The following is a 16,280-nucleotide window of genomic DNA, read 5'->3' as shown; positions in this document are numbered from 1 at the left end:
CACCTGACCTATTTTAGCTCCTGGAGTCTAGAGCCTCCGCCGGCCTCTAAGGCGTGGCGGCCTCGAGCTCTCTTTCTGGTTGCGCTCCAGGCAGTCAGTTAGCTCTGGCTTGCATGCATTCTTTATTCATTTTCCAATTGTCAAGCTGGCTACCACTCTCCCCCATCGTGCCACCAGCAGTACACGTAACGACTTCAGCGTTGCTGTTGTTTAAATTGTAGGCAGTACAAACATCATATCAATTTGCAGACACCACTTTCTGTTAGTTAGTATTTAGAAACGCGGAGCACACTAATTACAGCTGATGCGGGGGTTGTTCGTGTGGTGGCAGTATGTAAACACCATCAATTAATCTTCAAGTGCCACCCCCCTTACATAGCGTAGTCGTTATTAATATATCTTGTCATGCAATATTCCAGTATTTATTTCGTGTGCGTGTACGGGTAGTATCGTATAGTGTGTGCTGTGTGCACTACGGGCGCCATCGACAGCCCATCGTAGTAGGTGTCAACACAACTGGATATAGCGTACACGTAGTGGAGTAAAATTTGAGACGATCCATTATAATAGCATCACACAGCTTCAATTGGTGCACCACGCCGCTTTTCTACAGTTCATTTACGTTTGAAGGCGTAGGTCATTCATTGATCACTCTGACCTTTCCCGGGTCAGGGTGTACGCCGTTTTCCCTCACGAGACACCCAAGTACCTCTAGCCCCGTTACAAAGTTCATCCTGCTGTCTATTGCACAAGTCCTAAAACTGGGCATTGGCCTTGTCTTCGGCTGCATCCCTACACGTTCTTCGTGGGAATGGACTACAAACTACAGGTCTAACTTGACGCGGAGATAGACTTGTTTCAAGTGAAGACCAAAACGTCATTCAAGATGCCATCCAGCACGCTCGTAATATTGGCTGCTGCGGAAAACAGATCCGCCAATGCCCTTGTGACCACTACAGGTATGGACCCGACTTCTTTACTGTGGCACAAACGTCTCGGTCATCCTAACTTCCGTGTGATGCTGGCCATGTCTAGGACTCAAGTGGGACCAGAAAGGGTACACCCGTGATCGCACAACACTTCTGTCCTCGTCTATTTTTGCTAATGAATCCAGTGCTCCCTTCAATAGCAATGTCGGCCGCTCAAAATTACCTCCTAAAAGGTTCATTCTGATATCAATGGTCCCTTGTCTTACCCTAGCCTAAGTGGTGACCCCTGCTTCTTATGTTTTACTCGCGATTTATCTATCTCTACGGAGTGCAGCGGAAGTCTGATTTAAATGAATAATCCCGCAATGCAGTTAAGAATCACTTCAACACAGAGGTTGACACGCTTCAGACACAGTTCAATCAATTTGATCCTGAAATTGCACGCCTTCAAAGCGACAAGTGTGAAGAACGAAAAGCTCGGTCATCTGATTAAGCAGAGTTCTGCTAGTGAAGTTGCACCTTACGAACTCTGGTACGGCAAGAAGCCATCCGTATAATATATCAAAGTGTTTGGATGTGCTGGATTTGCACTCATGACACGAGACTGAGTGAGGTTTTCTCCTGGCGTCGCCACGTGATTACACAAAGACATGACGTCTTGAAGATGGGAAGATCAACCCAGGAAGGTGTCGACGGCAGCATTCAGTATACTCAAGTCACATCATTGCCCGAAGAACATGGAATAACATGAAGAAGAACAAATCAGTAAGATGTCATTTGCAAATAGTTAGCGATAGTACAGCAGAGTTTATTTAACCCCCTACCGCGCAAGTCGACCGAGCAGCCCGAAAAATGGGTTAGTGCTTGTACCCAACGGGATTAGGGTCCGCCGGTCGGTTGTGGACGGGTCGGTTCTGAGCTCCCTTCAAGTCACAAGTCCAGTTGCGAGGGGATCATTCGTGCCAGCGTTTGTAGTGATCCACGCATTCCATATCCTAGTCGGGCTCATTAATGTAGGGTAAGAGTAATGCTCTATTTCGTATTCTTGGTGATGCGTAGCAGTCATCCCCAGAAATAGTTTAATAGACTGCATTCATAATTCGATTGTATTGGTTTGTGTGTGTTTCCCTTATTTGAGGGTGGTGCGCGTGTTTGAGGCTTCAGGATTTTGCCAGTATCCTGAATGCACCCTAGTTGACTGACATTTCAGACCCACCGCTCAAGGGTCTATAAGAATAAGTAACGGCTGATTGTTTTATGTAACTCTGTATTGTATTGGTTATCTGAATGGGAGTATGTCTTCTGGGTTCTCAGACCTGGTTTCAGACATTGGAGAAGTGCGTTCAGGAAGTGAACGCTACGCCCAACATTTGCAAGGCCTATTTACATCAAGCAGCTTACTGGTGACCCATTCAGGTTCCTCAAAGGTAAAGATCGCCTATGCATGTCACAAGGTGCCATATCACTCTGAATCACAGTTTCAAGGAACTGCGTTCAGGGTCTACCTCCCAGCTCGAATCAAAACCTGAGTCTAGGCTACCACTACGCATCTGAGAGAAACGGGTCCACCGACCTCGTTACTCTAATGCCAGAGCCCTACCGCAACAAGCTCAAGACACGTGCCAAAAGTTTATGCTCGCTGGTTTACCTTGAGTTATCTCAAACGCGCTACATCAATCCAATCAGTACCTTCTTACCTGTTCAAAACCAACTGCTACCACCTGAGTGCGGTCCTGAAATGCAACCATACCTCTCTGGTAGCCACTGTTGCCGAAGTTTGCCCCTGCTCCGCACAGAAAATTTAATTCAATGCGCTGTTTTACGTACTCTAAAGCGCTAACGCTCAATAATTCGGAGGAGGAGTACACTCGCCACTAAATCATTGTCAGTCTTTTAGCCGCTCACTATGACCCCAATACCTGTGCAGTCTCCACATGCCTCTGACTGGCACACAGTTGCCCTCTCCGGGTATGAATCGCTCATGGAAACAACACATGGGCTCTAGTACCTCGTCCGTACAGTCGTAAAGTGCTTCAGTGCCATTGGTTTTTGTCGGCACGTGCGATGAGACTGGATGTATTGTTTGTTTTAAAGCATAACCGGTCATTAGAGGGTCCCCATAAAAGTATGGCGACGACTGCACCGAGATGTTCTCACCGGCGAACAAATGGAAGTTCTCACGCATGCAGCAATCCTTCACTATGAACATGTGAAGACAACTCTTATCAACGGTTTCCCTCTAGTCGAAAATTTCATGGAACAACCGGAAGGATTTATTTCTAAGGAATGCTCTAGACGAGTATTCTATCTTGGCAAGAGCCTTTATGATCTGAAACAGACACTACGGGATTGGTCTCACACCATCGCCAAATACATCGAGCGTTTTGGTTTCCCTCGCCCAGTTCAGGGTCGTTGCGCGTTCTTCAACCGTATTGCGGTTAGAGACTCTTAAACTCTGCAATAACGTTATGGTTGTTTTTACAAATATTAGCGAATCACAATAAAATATTTTACTTTAGACCAATCATAACACTTGGGGTAACTAAGCAATACCGGTATGCATGATTTTACGACAATAATGACAATAAAATCGATAAAACTACGCAATATGAGAATACTATCCTGAGGAGTGCGGGCTAAAACCAAGCATTTATGCCTGTTTATATTTCACTACGAAAAATAAATATACAACATTTGAAGTAAAACTTTTACTGCAATAGGGCTAAGGTTATATTCAATGAACCGTGCTACATCTCGGTTTTGGTAGATGGCCTGTTGTTCATCTCACCGTCCAAGCTACATGTAGTTGTCGCTCTGGTCAAATCGGCCTTGAGCTCCGATTTCCTCATGACCGATTGAGGGGGCGTATCCTACCCACTTGGCTGGACGATCGAGAGAAATCGTGTCACCCGCTCTATTTTCATACATCGGAAGAGCTACCTGTATGCGACCAAGGTGCTTGACCGATTCTCCATGTTGTTAACAGAGAGCTATCCTAAGAGCACTCGAATCACACAGAAACTCAGTACCAATGATTGTGGGTTGTTGTTTGCATGTTGCTTTCTCTCTTCGTAGGATAGACTAGCTAGGGATATCTTAGCGAGTTCGATCTTCGCTTCAATTCAATTCATTCTGCAATTTTCCGTTTCCGGGACACTATACAGGAAATGAATCAGGTGAATGTTGTAGACCGCCAGCCTCTTCCCAATACATTCCACTATCTTGACTAGAGCTGGGCATGTGATCTATTTGGCGATCCCGTTCGAGAACACCTGAAACTGGTCGTACTTGTTCGTGCCGAAGTGGTCGTAGGCCCGCTGCACCATGCTCTGAATGGTTGGAGCTACTTTCTTCTCAGGCATGTTGAGAAACAGTCGGTCTTTCAGTCCCGACAGCGGGCCTGCTGCACCCCCGACGAAGCACGGGAGCTTGGAGTGATAGCTCATAACCTCCACTAACGTGTAAATAGTCTCGGCATGCTTTCGAGCAGCCAGAGCACCTTGAACGCACAAGTCGATAAAATACTGGAAGTTGGAGGAGTGACGGCCGCCCAGAACGTCAACCATCTCCGCTGTCAGTTTGAACGGGGCTGTTTCGAAGCTGAAACTCCCTCCTGGTGCTCTTCCTAGGACTAAAGGAAAGGCTGATAGTTAGTGCTGGCAGTCTATCTAGCCCCGCACTAAGCAAGCAACACTTACAAAAGCCGAAATCGATGTGGATAATGTAACCTTCGATGTCGAGCATGATGTTGCCATTGTGTCGATCCTTGATAGCGAGAATATAGCACACAATCGAATATGCAGCTAGAGAAGCAGACAAAACCACAAGTTAGGACGGATGCATCGCGATAGAGAACCCGAACGAAGAGAACGCACCTAGGCTGTGGATAAAGTTGAGTTTAGCTTGACGAAGGAGCTCAGCGCTCTCGCCAGCCTTGCTCTCTGCGTTGTTCGTCGCCCCACCGTACATTTGTTCAAAATGGCTGCGAAGGTTCTTGAAACCTGGCGTTTTCTTTATGCCGTCGAGCGACATCGCGTTGCGAACCACTTCAATGAGACCTGTGCTAGAGCCCGTAGATAGAATGCGATATGGGTGTAGTCGCAGCGGCAGCTTCTCGAGCTCAAAGATGTGCTGGAAGTACGAGATGAGCTGCATTACCAGAACTTCCTGACGCAGATCATCGTAACTCTTGGCCATTAGCCCAGTCAGACGCCACCGCTCCGGATTCGCGCAATTGACTGTTTCCTGAAGACGCTCCGCTTTGGTGAAGGTCAGCTCACCGAACGTCTTCTCTAGTAGCTGCTTTCGTTCTTCGTCCTGTCACCAAGCGAAAACGACACGAAATTGAGCATCACAACACACGCTTACGAGGCAGTAGCGTAGCCAACTCACCATCAGGAGTTCACGAAGAAAAGGAGACATATGGCTGGACAATTGGCTTGATTGAGACCGCGGCGGAGGTGGCACTTGCCTTCGAGGCATTGTAATATCTGCGGCATGCTCATCAAATGTCGTCACAGTCTCATCGTCCCCATTAACACCGTCGTCGCCATCACTTGGTTGAGTTTCGTACAGCTCGTTGAACAAGACGGTAGAAACATCCTCCCCATTCTCGTTCTCTTCAGTACCGAAGTAGATGAGGCACGGTGCTCTTTCCTGTGAAGTAAATAATCAGTAAGGACATGTTGAGCAGAAGTTCGCAGCATGAGCAGAAGACATACGTGGGTGCTGAAGACACGACCTTCGTCGCTAAACACTGATACGACGTTGCAATATGGCTAGTCACCACAATACGCAAGGATAATAGGTAAGTCAGGATGTTTCACAGATTCAACGCTGCACGAACATACCTCTGTTGACTTGCACAGCGGGATGTACGCTCGCCTTGGTAATCGGAGCTGCTTCAACAGTGGACCCAAAAGCTCCTTGCGCTTTGAAGGTTCAACACGTCGTAATGCCTCCGATACGTCGGTGACAGACTTGACAAAATGGATCATGCCGCAGAAGAACTCGTACCGCCGCTGCTGATCTGGCATCATAAGCGCCTGCATCAACGCGTCGGGCCCACAGCAGTCTGTCGTCGAAGACTGACTTACCTCGGTATCGCCCGCCTGGGTAGAACAAGCGCTCATGGCACCGCTGCTGAGCATACGAGTCCGCATCTGCTCGAGGTTTACAGCTAGAGCTTCTACGGTTGCTTCTGGTGGGCGGCTGGCACTTTCTGTTTTTGAAGGCGAGCCACCCCGCGATGGATTCGCAGTGCCATCGGCTGTCAGAGTGGCGTTGCTGTTCACGTTGCTGGAGGACTGCATTATAAAGGTCCGCATGGCAAAGGACATGCGTGCTAGTGTGCGTTCGGGACTGCTGTTGCCCTTGGTCGGGCTGCCCGCAGGAGGCTCTGGCAACGCAGCAGTCTTCTGGAGGTAGGCCACCCACGTGGACAGCTCATCGGCGGTTTTTGCAGCAAACTTCGCCTTCGTCTCGCTGAAGTCGTGGGTGATCTCGAAGTAAAATGGACGCTTGTTCTCCACGACATGCACCTTGGCACCATGCAACGAGATTGCAGCACGAGGTTGCAAATCCGTGGGCTTCGAGAAGACAAGCAAAATGCGTTTTTCGAGTCGGCACCATCGCAGCGTCCAGTTGCGTCTCCCCATTGTCCTGGTGCCGCCTCCCTTCTTGAGTAGCCATCCACCGGATATTGGTGCGACGCCCTCAACCGCATTGCCAGCGCTGGAAGCGTCCGCACTGCTCTGCTGAACCGCGAAGAATCGACGGTCAGCCATGAGAATCTGCTCCATCTCGTCCCTGGAAATACTTTGTCGCGTCAGCAGCTCGGAAGCCTGGCGGGCTGCAGGAGAACCATACACAAAGCACTGCTCCAGTGCCAGTAGCAACCGCGCGCAACGAGCAAACGTGCGCGGGTTGTTGCCTGCACGTTTCGGACGATTCTCGTCCAGCGCCGCGTAAATCATCCAGAAGAACTGCAACGCAAAGTGCACGCTGCTTTGCGAGAGCAGCAGCACGAACTGCTCCATGTCCTCCATGGGCAGTTCTTGTTCGAGGTGCACGACCATGTGCGCCAACTGAGGCAGGTAGAACTCCACTTGGTCCAGCATCGACAGCGTGATTGGCATCGAGCACAGTCGTTGACAGAGCTCCGCCGTGAACGGGGCGTTGGCTCGGTGTTTCCACATAGAAATCATCAGGAGTCGGACGTCCACGCTGCCGTCGCGAGCCAGGACATCCGCCACACTGGGAGTGGCCACAAGTTTCGACTTGGTGGGCGACGGGGGCGGCGACTTGATCGCGAGCGCGAGAGGCGACATCGACGAAGCTCCAGGACTCGTCGACAGATTCGCGGTGGACGCCATGGCGACCGAAGTTCCTCCACCGACTCAGCTGCCCGTGAGCTTGGATGAGTTCTGTCTGGTGTTGGCCAGGCTGCTGTTCGGCGCTTTAAATAAAACGAGAGGGCTGCGTGCCTTCTGGTTGCCTCATTTTGAAGGCACCCTCGTCGAAACGGACGGCCGAAGGTTAAAACGAGAGGGTCTTCATTGTCAATGGCAATGCCATTGCTCTCTGCTGCAGCCTGTAGGTGTATGGACTTGCATGTTTGATCCGTTGTCATGGGTAGGTCACCCGTATTGTCACTACATGTACTATAAAACATGTAGTGTGATAACACAGCGATCGCGCGGTCGCCTTCGACTCGTCGCGGGCCAATCCCAAGAGTGTTATGAGAGACCAGCCGGGGCCTCCGGATCTCGCGACGAGGGCTGGTCCTCCCCGCCGCTTTGATAATGTCGTTGCGCGTCCTTCGCCTCCAAGACGTCCAGGCATTCAGAGCGCGCCAGGCCTTCCTCTGCTGCTGCTGCTGCTGCAAGCGAGCACCTCTGGCTGCAGTCACCGGCTGTGAAGCACAAGTCGGTGGAAGGTGGGACCTTCGCGGCCCGGCCATGCGCATGTCTTGGCGCACGCAAGTCAAGCAGATTCGCGCGAGTCAGATGGTCGTAACGGACCTGCTCGGCCCGAGACGTGTGCGGTCGGTGGCGCGTAGCTCGGCCAACGATACGCCACGTTACAGGCAACTTCAAACCGGGCCGAGCCGCATTGAAGACCTCGGGGCGAGTTTGTGCTGAAGATGCCCTTTGGTGCCGCCAACGGCGATGGCTGTATATACAGTAAGCTTACTGAGTATGTGCTATTGCCAAGTGCCATGCTGCCAATAGATCGCGCTTGGCACGAAAAACGCGCGGTGTGGCACTGGCAGACGGGGGCGGGATCGATTGGTCGTGCGAGCTTTGTTGGTTGGCGTGCGTGCAGTTTGTATGTACTGTATTTGCTCGCGTCTCGGGGTCTCGACTCGAGGCTGAAAGCTTGGCTCATGGATGGCGGCAGCGATGGCGATGCTTGGTGCATGTACAAATACTACAGCGGGTATACATGTGTATATATACCCGCTGCAGTATTTGTACATGCACCAAGCATAAAGCGAAGGCGACAGCGCTGACTCAGTAGCTGAGGGCGCTTCAGTCTGCGGTCGAGGCAGCCTGCGACTGGCGGCACGTGCTTCCCGGGCCTCGTTCTGATTCAAATGCGCGTCGGCGCGAAAGATCCTGCGCGAGATCGGCACTCGGATCCCCGCGGTGGGCCACCGGCCCGATGCAGCTTATCCTGAATCCCCACGGGAACGCGGGCTCCGAATGCAGGGCTCGGTTTGATGAGTGCGGGGAACTCTGAGCTGCAAGCGCTGCGAGTTTGACGCCTTCAAGGCATTCGGGGGGAGTTCCGTCCAGCGCTGCCTGGTCTTCACGCTCGAAGTTTGGATTGGCCCCGAGTGCTTTGTTGTTGTTGACGGCGAGGTGAGCGCCATCCAGTCGTCTCGCCTTTGGTCGGATAGCCGATGTAAGGGCACATCGCGCTGGCACTCGTTTACGCTGAAGGCACTCCTGCCTCGAGTCATGAAGGCATGTGCAGCGTATTTCGCAGATGATGGCAACGTGGTTGGATGGATATTCACGTGGTCGGCTGCAGCCGACCACGGTGTACATGACATGTACATCTTATACGGGGGGAGGCTGAAGGCGCTCTTGTTTCGTGGCATGAAGCTTACCCGTAACGCTTCATGCCAAGTTCTATCCTCAACCTAAAGCTTTGCTGTCCATTACGGTTTCATCTCGCGTCGCTTGATAGGCAAGTGTCGTTCTTGTGGTGGACTAGTTCAGCGAAAGCTCGTGCGTGAGTCGCTCAGGACCAGGTTTCACAGCGTGCAGCGATAAGATCCAGCGTGGCGAAACCTGGTCGGCCGATCGATTGTCATCATGGCGATACATGTGCCATGGACTTGATTGTCCGGCGTGAATAGGTTCGCCGGTGCCAGTGACTCCTTCGGGGTAAAGGTGCCATCGACCAGATTCACTGGAAAGCACTTGAAGCGTGCTTGTTTCGACGCTGACCACGCCAGAGATTCATTCAGGAGCTTTTCGTCGACTCGCTGCTTAGCTCACTTCAGTCCAGCAGGAATGGAGCAAGTGAACCGATAGCAGGCGACAATTTGTCTGTCGTAATGAACACCATGTCTATTGTTTTCTCCTTATACCTGCACGACTCACGGAGCAATAAATACCGGGACGCTCCCCTTTCCATAAAATAACGCCACAGCTTCCTGGGGCTTTAATACAGCAGCACCTTCTCTCTCGTGACGTGGAAGGCTTCAGCGCACGGGGTCTGCACCATCTTGTGCGTCACCTGGTCGAACCGCGAGAACGCGCGCGCGTCCAGAGTGGCCTGCACGTCCTGGCAGATGAGTGCGATGTCCTCCATCGGGAACGCGTGGTCCTCTGCCAAGATGCGGGCGCGCTCCATCGGGTCCAACCACAAGTCATTACGGCTGCGACCCACATTCAGGGGGACGGTCATCTCTGTGTCGGAGTCGGAGTCCACGCTCTCGCACTCGCTGTCGCTCGCGAACTCGTCGTCCTCGGCCGGGATCATCGAGTACGAGTGGCGGGTCGGGCGGCCCACGAGGCCCACGGGCGGGCCGCCGCTCTTGGGCACGGTACTGGCGTTGTAGCCTACGCGGAACTCGAGCACGCTCACGGTGCCCCAGCGCACCTGCTTCTTCAGCGGTTCACTGCTCTCCGTCGTTTCCATTCTCTGTTTCTCTGTGACTTTCGCTCTCGGCGGGGGAATTCGATAATGAGGTCTGGATTGCGCCCCGCCGTCTGGAGCGTTCAGTCACAAGGGAGCGGAGCCGGGACGGATAAGGATATAAACGCGGCGAAAGCAGTTGCGGCGACTGACCACATAAACGAGCAAAACGGTGGCGCGAGCGGTGTCGGATCGGTGGCGCGATGGCATTGAGAGAGCACTGCACGACGAGTTTTCTGCTGCTAGTTATACGAGCGCTTTCCTCTACGGGCTCTGGGTCGAGGGAAGCTTGCCGTTGCCTGGGCACGGATATCGTGTACGTGTGATATCCGAGTTATATTCCCACGTCAACTCATGCGCAAGCTGATTCTTCTGGCCACCACTACGAGCAGGTCGCGTTGTTGTCATGGTGGGCATTCTGCACAGATACTGCCGTTGCTAGCCGTTTGTCCGCCGGAATTCCAGTTTCGACTTCAGCAGCACGGCAGGCAAGCGATACTTTGGTGTCGGTCGGAACGCACGCACCCTGCCAAACTTGCCGTCGCCTGAGAGAAATCAGCAGGCGATGCTGTTGCTGTGAACAAGTCCAGCAGAAAGTCTGCCAAGACACGTCGTGTGGCACTAGCTGGCGGGTGTGCGAGGTACCACACCGGGTACATGCGTGCTTGGTGTGCACCACACACAGTGGAACAATTACGCGGCGCGTGTCAACGCCCCTTGTCGTGTGGCAGCAGCCTCATGACAGGTTTCCAACACCTGCTTGAGGCGTCAATGGTGGCAGTCATATCCAGCACACGGAGCACAGAGCGCTTTTCCGGCTGTATGCATCATGGATGACATTCCCCACCTGCTCCTGCCACCGCGTGTACGTCGTCATTCAATAACCACGGCAACTGCTCTATCTTGGTATTTTACATCACTAAAGCTCAAGCTGTCGTCGAGCCCCATTCGCTGCAGCCGGCCACAGGAATATCCAATTGATAATGTCCATGCAGACACGTGACTAGAGGCAGGAGTGCCTTCAGCGTAAACGAGTGCCAGCGCGATGTGCCCTTACATCGGCTATCCGACCAAAGGCGAGACGACTGGATGGCGCTCACCTCGCCGTCAACAACAACAAAGCACTCGGGGCCAATCCAAACTTCGAGCGTGAAGACCAGGCAGCGCTGGACGGAACTCCCCCCGAATGCCTTGAAGGCGTCAAACTCGCAGCGCTTGCGGCTCAGAGTTCTCCGCACTCATCAAACCGAGCCCTGCATTCGGAGTCCGCGTTCCCGTGGGGATTCAGGATAAGCTGCACCAGGCCGGTGGCCCACCGCGGGGATCCGAGTGCCGATCTCGCGCAGGATCTTTCGCGCCGACGCGCATTTGAATCAGAACGAGGCCCGGGAAGCACGTGCCGCCAGTCGCAGGCTGCCTCGACCGCAGACTGAAGCGCCCTCAGCTACTGAGTCAGCGCTGTCGCCTTCGCTTTATGCTTGGTGCATGTACAAATACTGCAGCGGGTATATACACATGTATACCCGCTGTAGTATTTGTACATGCACCAAGCATCGCCATCGCTGCCGCCATCCATGAGCCAAGCTTTCAGCCTCGACTCGAGGCCCCGAGACGCGAGCAAATACAGTACATACAAACTGCACGCACGCCAACCAACAAAGCTCGCACGACCAATCGATCCCGCCCCCGTCTGCCAGTGCCACACCGCGCGTTTTTCGTGCCAAGCGCGATCTATTGGCAGCATGGCACTTGGCAATAACACATACTCAGTAAGCTTACTGTATATACAGCCATCGCCGTTGGCGGCACCAAAGGGCATCTTCAGCACAAACTCGCCCCGAGGTCTTCAATGCGGCTCGGCCCGGTTTGAAGTTGCCTGTAACGTGGCGTATCGTTGGCCAAGCTGCGCGCCACCGACCGCACACGTCTCGGGCCGAGCAGGTCCGTTACGACCATCTGACTCGCGCGAATCTGCTTGACTTGCGTGCGCCAAGACACGCGCATGGCCGGGCCGCGAAGGTCCCACCCTTCCACCGACTTGTGATTCACAGCCGGTGACTGCAGCCAGAGGTGCTCGCTTGCAACTCGGTTGCAGCAACAGCAGCAGCAGAGGAAGGCCTGGACGTCTTGGAGGCGAAGGACGCGCAGCGACATTATCAAAGCGGCGGGGAAGACCAGCCCTCGTCGCGAGATCCGGATGCCCCGGCTGGTCTCACATAACACTCTCGGGATTGGCCCGCGACGAGTCGAAGGCGACCGCGCGATCGCTGTGTTATCACAGTACGGGTGCTGGGGACGTCAGCCGACGTAACTATTATGAAACGCTAAGCAGTTGAACGACACCAAGCCGAGGATGCAGGTCATCACTAGCGTCGTTACGATGCTTGGTCATAATACCATGAACTTCGTTTGATGGGACTTTCAGTGTTATTGGTACACATGGTCCATGTGGCGATGTAGTAAGCCCATTTTGTACGATAGATATTCTTTTAAAACGTAGATTCATGCGCTTTCGTACGACATACTAGTATCTTGTCTTTCGAGAGCTGCCGTCTGACAGCGTGTCTTATGTATTGCCACCAATGCGTTTGCCGTGCATTTCGTACGACGAGTTGTCGTACAAAAGACTGGGCTATATCATTAGCTAGAATCGCTCAGAGCACCTCACATAGTCTCCAGTCTCCAATTCCCAGCCCTCAGCCCCATTTGATAGAAGGCGTTAGCTTAGCTAAGTTACATCAATGTACCTCACTGGAAAACAAACAGCCCTCAACCCCCAGCATTTCCCTATGCCCCCACCCCGTTCTGCGCTATCGTCCTCCCCCGAAGACCCCACCATTATTGCGAGAAGCAATGGTGCTACTCCGAGCTCCTCAATGCCACCCACCGAGTCTTTCAACGCGGAGAACGTTCGCCGCGCATGTACAACCTCCAGGACTCAAACGACGTACCGCAGCTATCGCCGCGGCATTGCTGCATGGATTCATGCGACTAAGACGGATTCTGCGAGGTATTTTGACTCTAACGGTGAAATTGACGTCAATGTATTTACGCCGAAAGGTGTTGAGGTCTTTTTGCTAGCTAAGATGAACGACACTGAAAAAACTCTCAAGGTTACAACCCTCAACAGCTATCGAAGTGCTATTCAAGACATCTTCCGGCAGAAGAAACTGCCACTCGCTGTCGCCTACATTGATGACATGGAGACATTTTTCGCCGGTCTGAAGCGCATCGAAGCTGAGCGCAACTAGGGAGGAGCAGGCGCAGGTGATCTATCTACGAGGAGGAAGCGGCAAACCTATTCAGAGTGGCGAATTATGATGCAGCACATTTCTGCAGCAATTGGGCGCGAGACTGGAGCGCAACCACCTGTCTCTATGACTGTACAGCAGGCAGCATTGCTGTGTATTACTGGGGTGAACGGTCTGCCGATTAGCTCTTCTCGTCGCTCTCGTCGGTTAGCACAACTCGAGATGACCACACTGCTTTGTCTAGTTAGAGAGACAGAACACGAACAGAGCAACAACGCTCGCAATTTAGCATTTAGGCAGAGGAAGAGAAGACGCCAAGTATAAATGCACTTACTTGAACGCTCTGCTTCAATTTTGTCGCGCTTGCCGGGTACTTTTAACCAATGATATCACTTAGTTAGCACTGTTGTACGAATGCTCGACACAAGTGATTGACAAGCATTGAGATAACCATATTATATTAATAATGTCGCTGCAGCAGTCGAACTATGGTTTTCTGTGGAAGGCCTACTGCACTCTGAGCAGCATAATAGCTCGGGCTCATGTAAATAAGAAATGCGTACGAGTAAGTTACTCGGAGTAACTATTCGGCAAAAAGCTGTCCAGGGCATCTTGATCGAAATTGAATGGATGGACATGTAAATGTAGTCCCATGATGGGAGTCCCATCATGGAGATATTTTTCGCACGTGCTATGCAAGGATAACTCGATACAATAACACGTCATGCATGTTATTGCGTTGGTGGCCACCACTTCACCATTTGTTATCGAGACATCAAGTAGCTGCTCGACTTGCAATGAGGCACGTTTACTACATCCTGCTTGCGACGGTGCTCGCCTTCCTCGTTAACAGTGATACCCTCGCGATAGCCGCAGAGCCCAGCCAAACCAAGATCTCCGGGGTGACTGCACTCGATGCTCTACTCGATGGAAGACAGCTACGAGGCGACGAAACCGGCTTGCCTGATGTTGAGGAAAGAGGTGTAGACGCATTGTTGAAGTGGGCAAAAGTGAAGTATTGGGCTCAAGTTGGAAAATCGGACGAGTACGTCAAGCAGTCGTTGGGGCTGGAGAGGCTGACTGGGAATGCTCTGACGGCAAGCCCAGCCTTCACATACTACCAGGAATACTTGCGCAAGACTGGAGGGCCTAAGCTCATCAAATGGTTACACCACGAAGAGAACGGACGTCCCACGCACGAGGTTTGGAAACGGTTGGGATTAGAGGATATGCCTGCAGCCGAACGCAAAGGTAGCCAGGAGTTCAAAACCTACGTGCGGTATGCGACGATGTACGACGACCAGCTACATCAGCGCCTGGACAGCGGCGCCGAACCCATGGTTATCGTTGGAAGCATGTATCCAGACCAGATGATTGAGAAAATTGGTATTTGGGCCAAGAAAAAGAGGTCGAACTCGTACGTGAAACGAATGCTTGGGTTAGAAAGAAAATCTGAGTACAAACTCAGCGTGAACGAGGAATACCAGCTCTTTTTGAAGTTGGTCGGACGGAAAATCGCTTAGACACGGCAATATTCGAGCACCGGCAAATGATCATAAGGCAAAATGGCATAGGCTGCAAAGAATCGTTGGTTCCATTCATTTGACTTTTACGTAAGTAAGTAAGAGGTTTCTGATTTCGGGTGTGCCTGCAATGGGGTGTCCATGAAAGACAGCGGAGTGGTCAAAGTTTGTCCAGAACAGCACGCGGTACATTCCTAATGTTACATTTGAATTGTAGCACTACTGGGGACTCCAGCACTTGCTGCCCCCTGATAACCCCAGTGGGTACATGCTAGTAGAGGGATATCAATTGGGCCAAATTTAAGCTTTACTCCGTCGCTCGTACTTGCTAGTTATGTTTCCCAGTTGTGAATCTGCTTGTTCGATGACTAACTGATATTAATCTTCGCGACGAGCTCCACGTGGCCGCCGGCTGACGAGCTCGGGATCCACATAACTAGCGAACCTCCGCCTGACCCCACAAGACGGAAGAAGCCTGGTCGCCAGCGGTCGAAGTACAATGCTTTACTTTGGAGGATGGCCACCGTCGAGCTCCAAGTGACTGTTGCTCCACTCGAGACACTTACCTGGGCGATCTCATGACCTGCAGAGTGAATGATCACAGTGACGTCCTCCGTATCCGTGCTCTCGAAGATGACGTTGACGATACCGTCTCCATCGTGGCTCCAGGTGCCGTAACTACCGGCGAATGCATCGTCTTTAGCAGTGAGTGCAAGCGCATCTTCCAGAGACCCATCGTCGATTTTACCGACGAAAGCAGTAGGGCCGCAGATCGGTTGGACATACTTGCCTAGCATGGAGGCAATCCCCGTGGGGTCGAACATGGCGATCACATCCAGACCCATGTCAGCGACCTTCGCAAGGTAGTTAGCCACGGACAGAGCCTTATCATCGTCGTCGTCTGCTAAGTCGATGAGATCGTCGGTGATCAAACTGAGCGCCGTTCGGATCTGGTCTCGCACAGTATACGCGTCGCCGGTGGTGTTCTTGATGCAGTTGTTCGTCACTGTTGGAATCTCGCGAAGAAAAAGGTCCGAGTTGCCAAGCGCAGCACGAATGGCGCTGGCAGTAGAATCGGCATCTGCTTCCTTGATCGCAGCTACTGCGTTGGAAACCTTGTTGATGGCAGACTGCAACTCGGTGCCACAGGTTCGCCCAGCCTTGATGAGACTTATCAGTGCTGCCGTGTCATCCGCTACGAGTGTCTGCACTGAATCTCCCGCACCGACCGCTTTGATGAACGTGATGAATGTGTCGACACTCAAAAGCGACGAACCTCTCTCCACCACTGCAATGAGTACCCTGTCGACAATACTCACAATTCTTGCGGCGATGTTAACGAAGTCTGTTGATGCATCCGAACCGAGGCAGACGCTCACTGCGGTGGGCAAGTCCCGGATGAAGATGTCGGAGTGATTCAGGAG

At 52.3% G+C, this 16,280-nt stretch overlaps 3 protein-coding genes across 3 annotated transcripts; 1 reads left to right on the top strand and 2 right to left on the bottom strand.

Annotated features, from left to right (window-relative positions):
- Positions 1 to 4,174: 4,174 nt before the first annotated feature.
- On the bottom strand, positions 4,175 to 7,303 carry KRP23_5495 (Phosphatidylinositol 4-kinase; the record flags this gene model as incomplete). Its single annotated transcript, XM_067890566.1, has 6 exons — positions 4,175 to 4,560; positions 4,628 to 4,732; positions 4,805 to 5,246; positions 5,322 to 5,585; positions 5,651 to 5,707; positions 5,780 to 7,303. 6 exons carry the CDS (start codon positions 7,301 to 7,303, stop codon positions 4,175 to 4,177), a joined length of 2,778 nt encoding a protein of 925 aa, XP_067747103.1.
- Positions 7,304 to 9,605: 2,302 nt separating this feature from the next.
- On the bottom strand, positions 9,606 to 10,085 carry KRP23_5494 (uncharacterized protein; the record flags this gene model as incomplete). The annotated part of the gene is made up of 1 exon (XM_067890565.1): positions 9,606 to 10,085. One exon carries the CDS (start codon positions 10,083 to 10,085, stop codon positions 9,606 to 9,608), a length of 480 nt encoding a protein of 159 aa, XP_067747102.1.
- A 4,045-nt stretch (positions 10,086 to 14,130) lies between these two features.
- Positions 14,131 to 14,856, top strand: KRP23_5493 (Secreted RxLR effector protein; the record flags this gene model as incomplete). The annotated part of the gene is made up of 1 exon (XM_067890564.1): positions 14,131 to 14,856. The coding sequence occupies one exon, from the start codon at positions 14,131 to 14,133 to the stop codon at positions 14,854 to 14,856; it is 726 nt and encodes a 241-aa protein (XP_067747101.1).
- Between the last annotated feature and the right edge of the window lie 1,424 nt (positions 14,857 to 16,280).

Source organism: Phytophthora ramorum (assembly GCF_020800215.1).
Source record: "Phytophthora ramorum isolate Pr-102 chromosome Unknown Phyram_PR-102_s0004, whole genome shotgun sequence".
NCBI lineage: Eukaryota > Oomycota > Peronosporomycetes > Peronosporales > Peronosporaceae > Phytophthora > Phytophthora ramorum.
The sequence above is the reverse complement of the archived record's forward strand: the minus strand, read 5'-3'. Positions and strand labels throughout refer to the sequence as shown.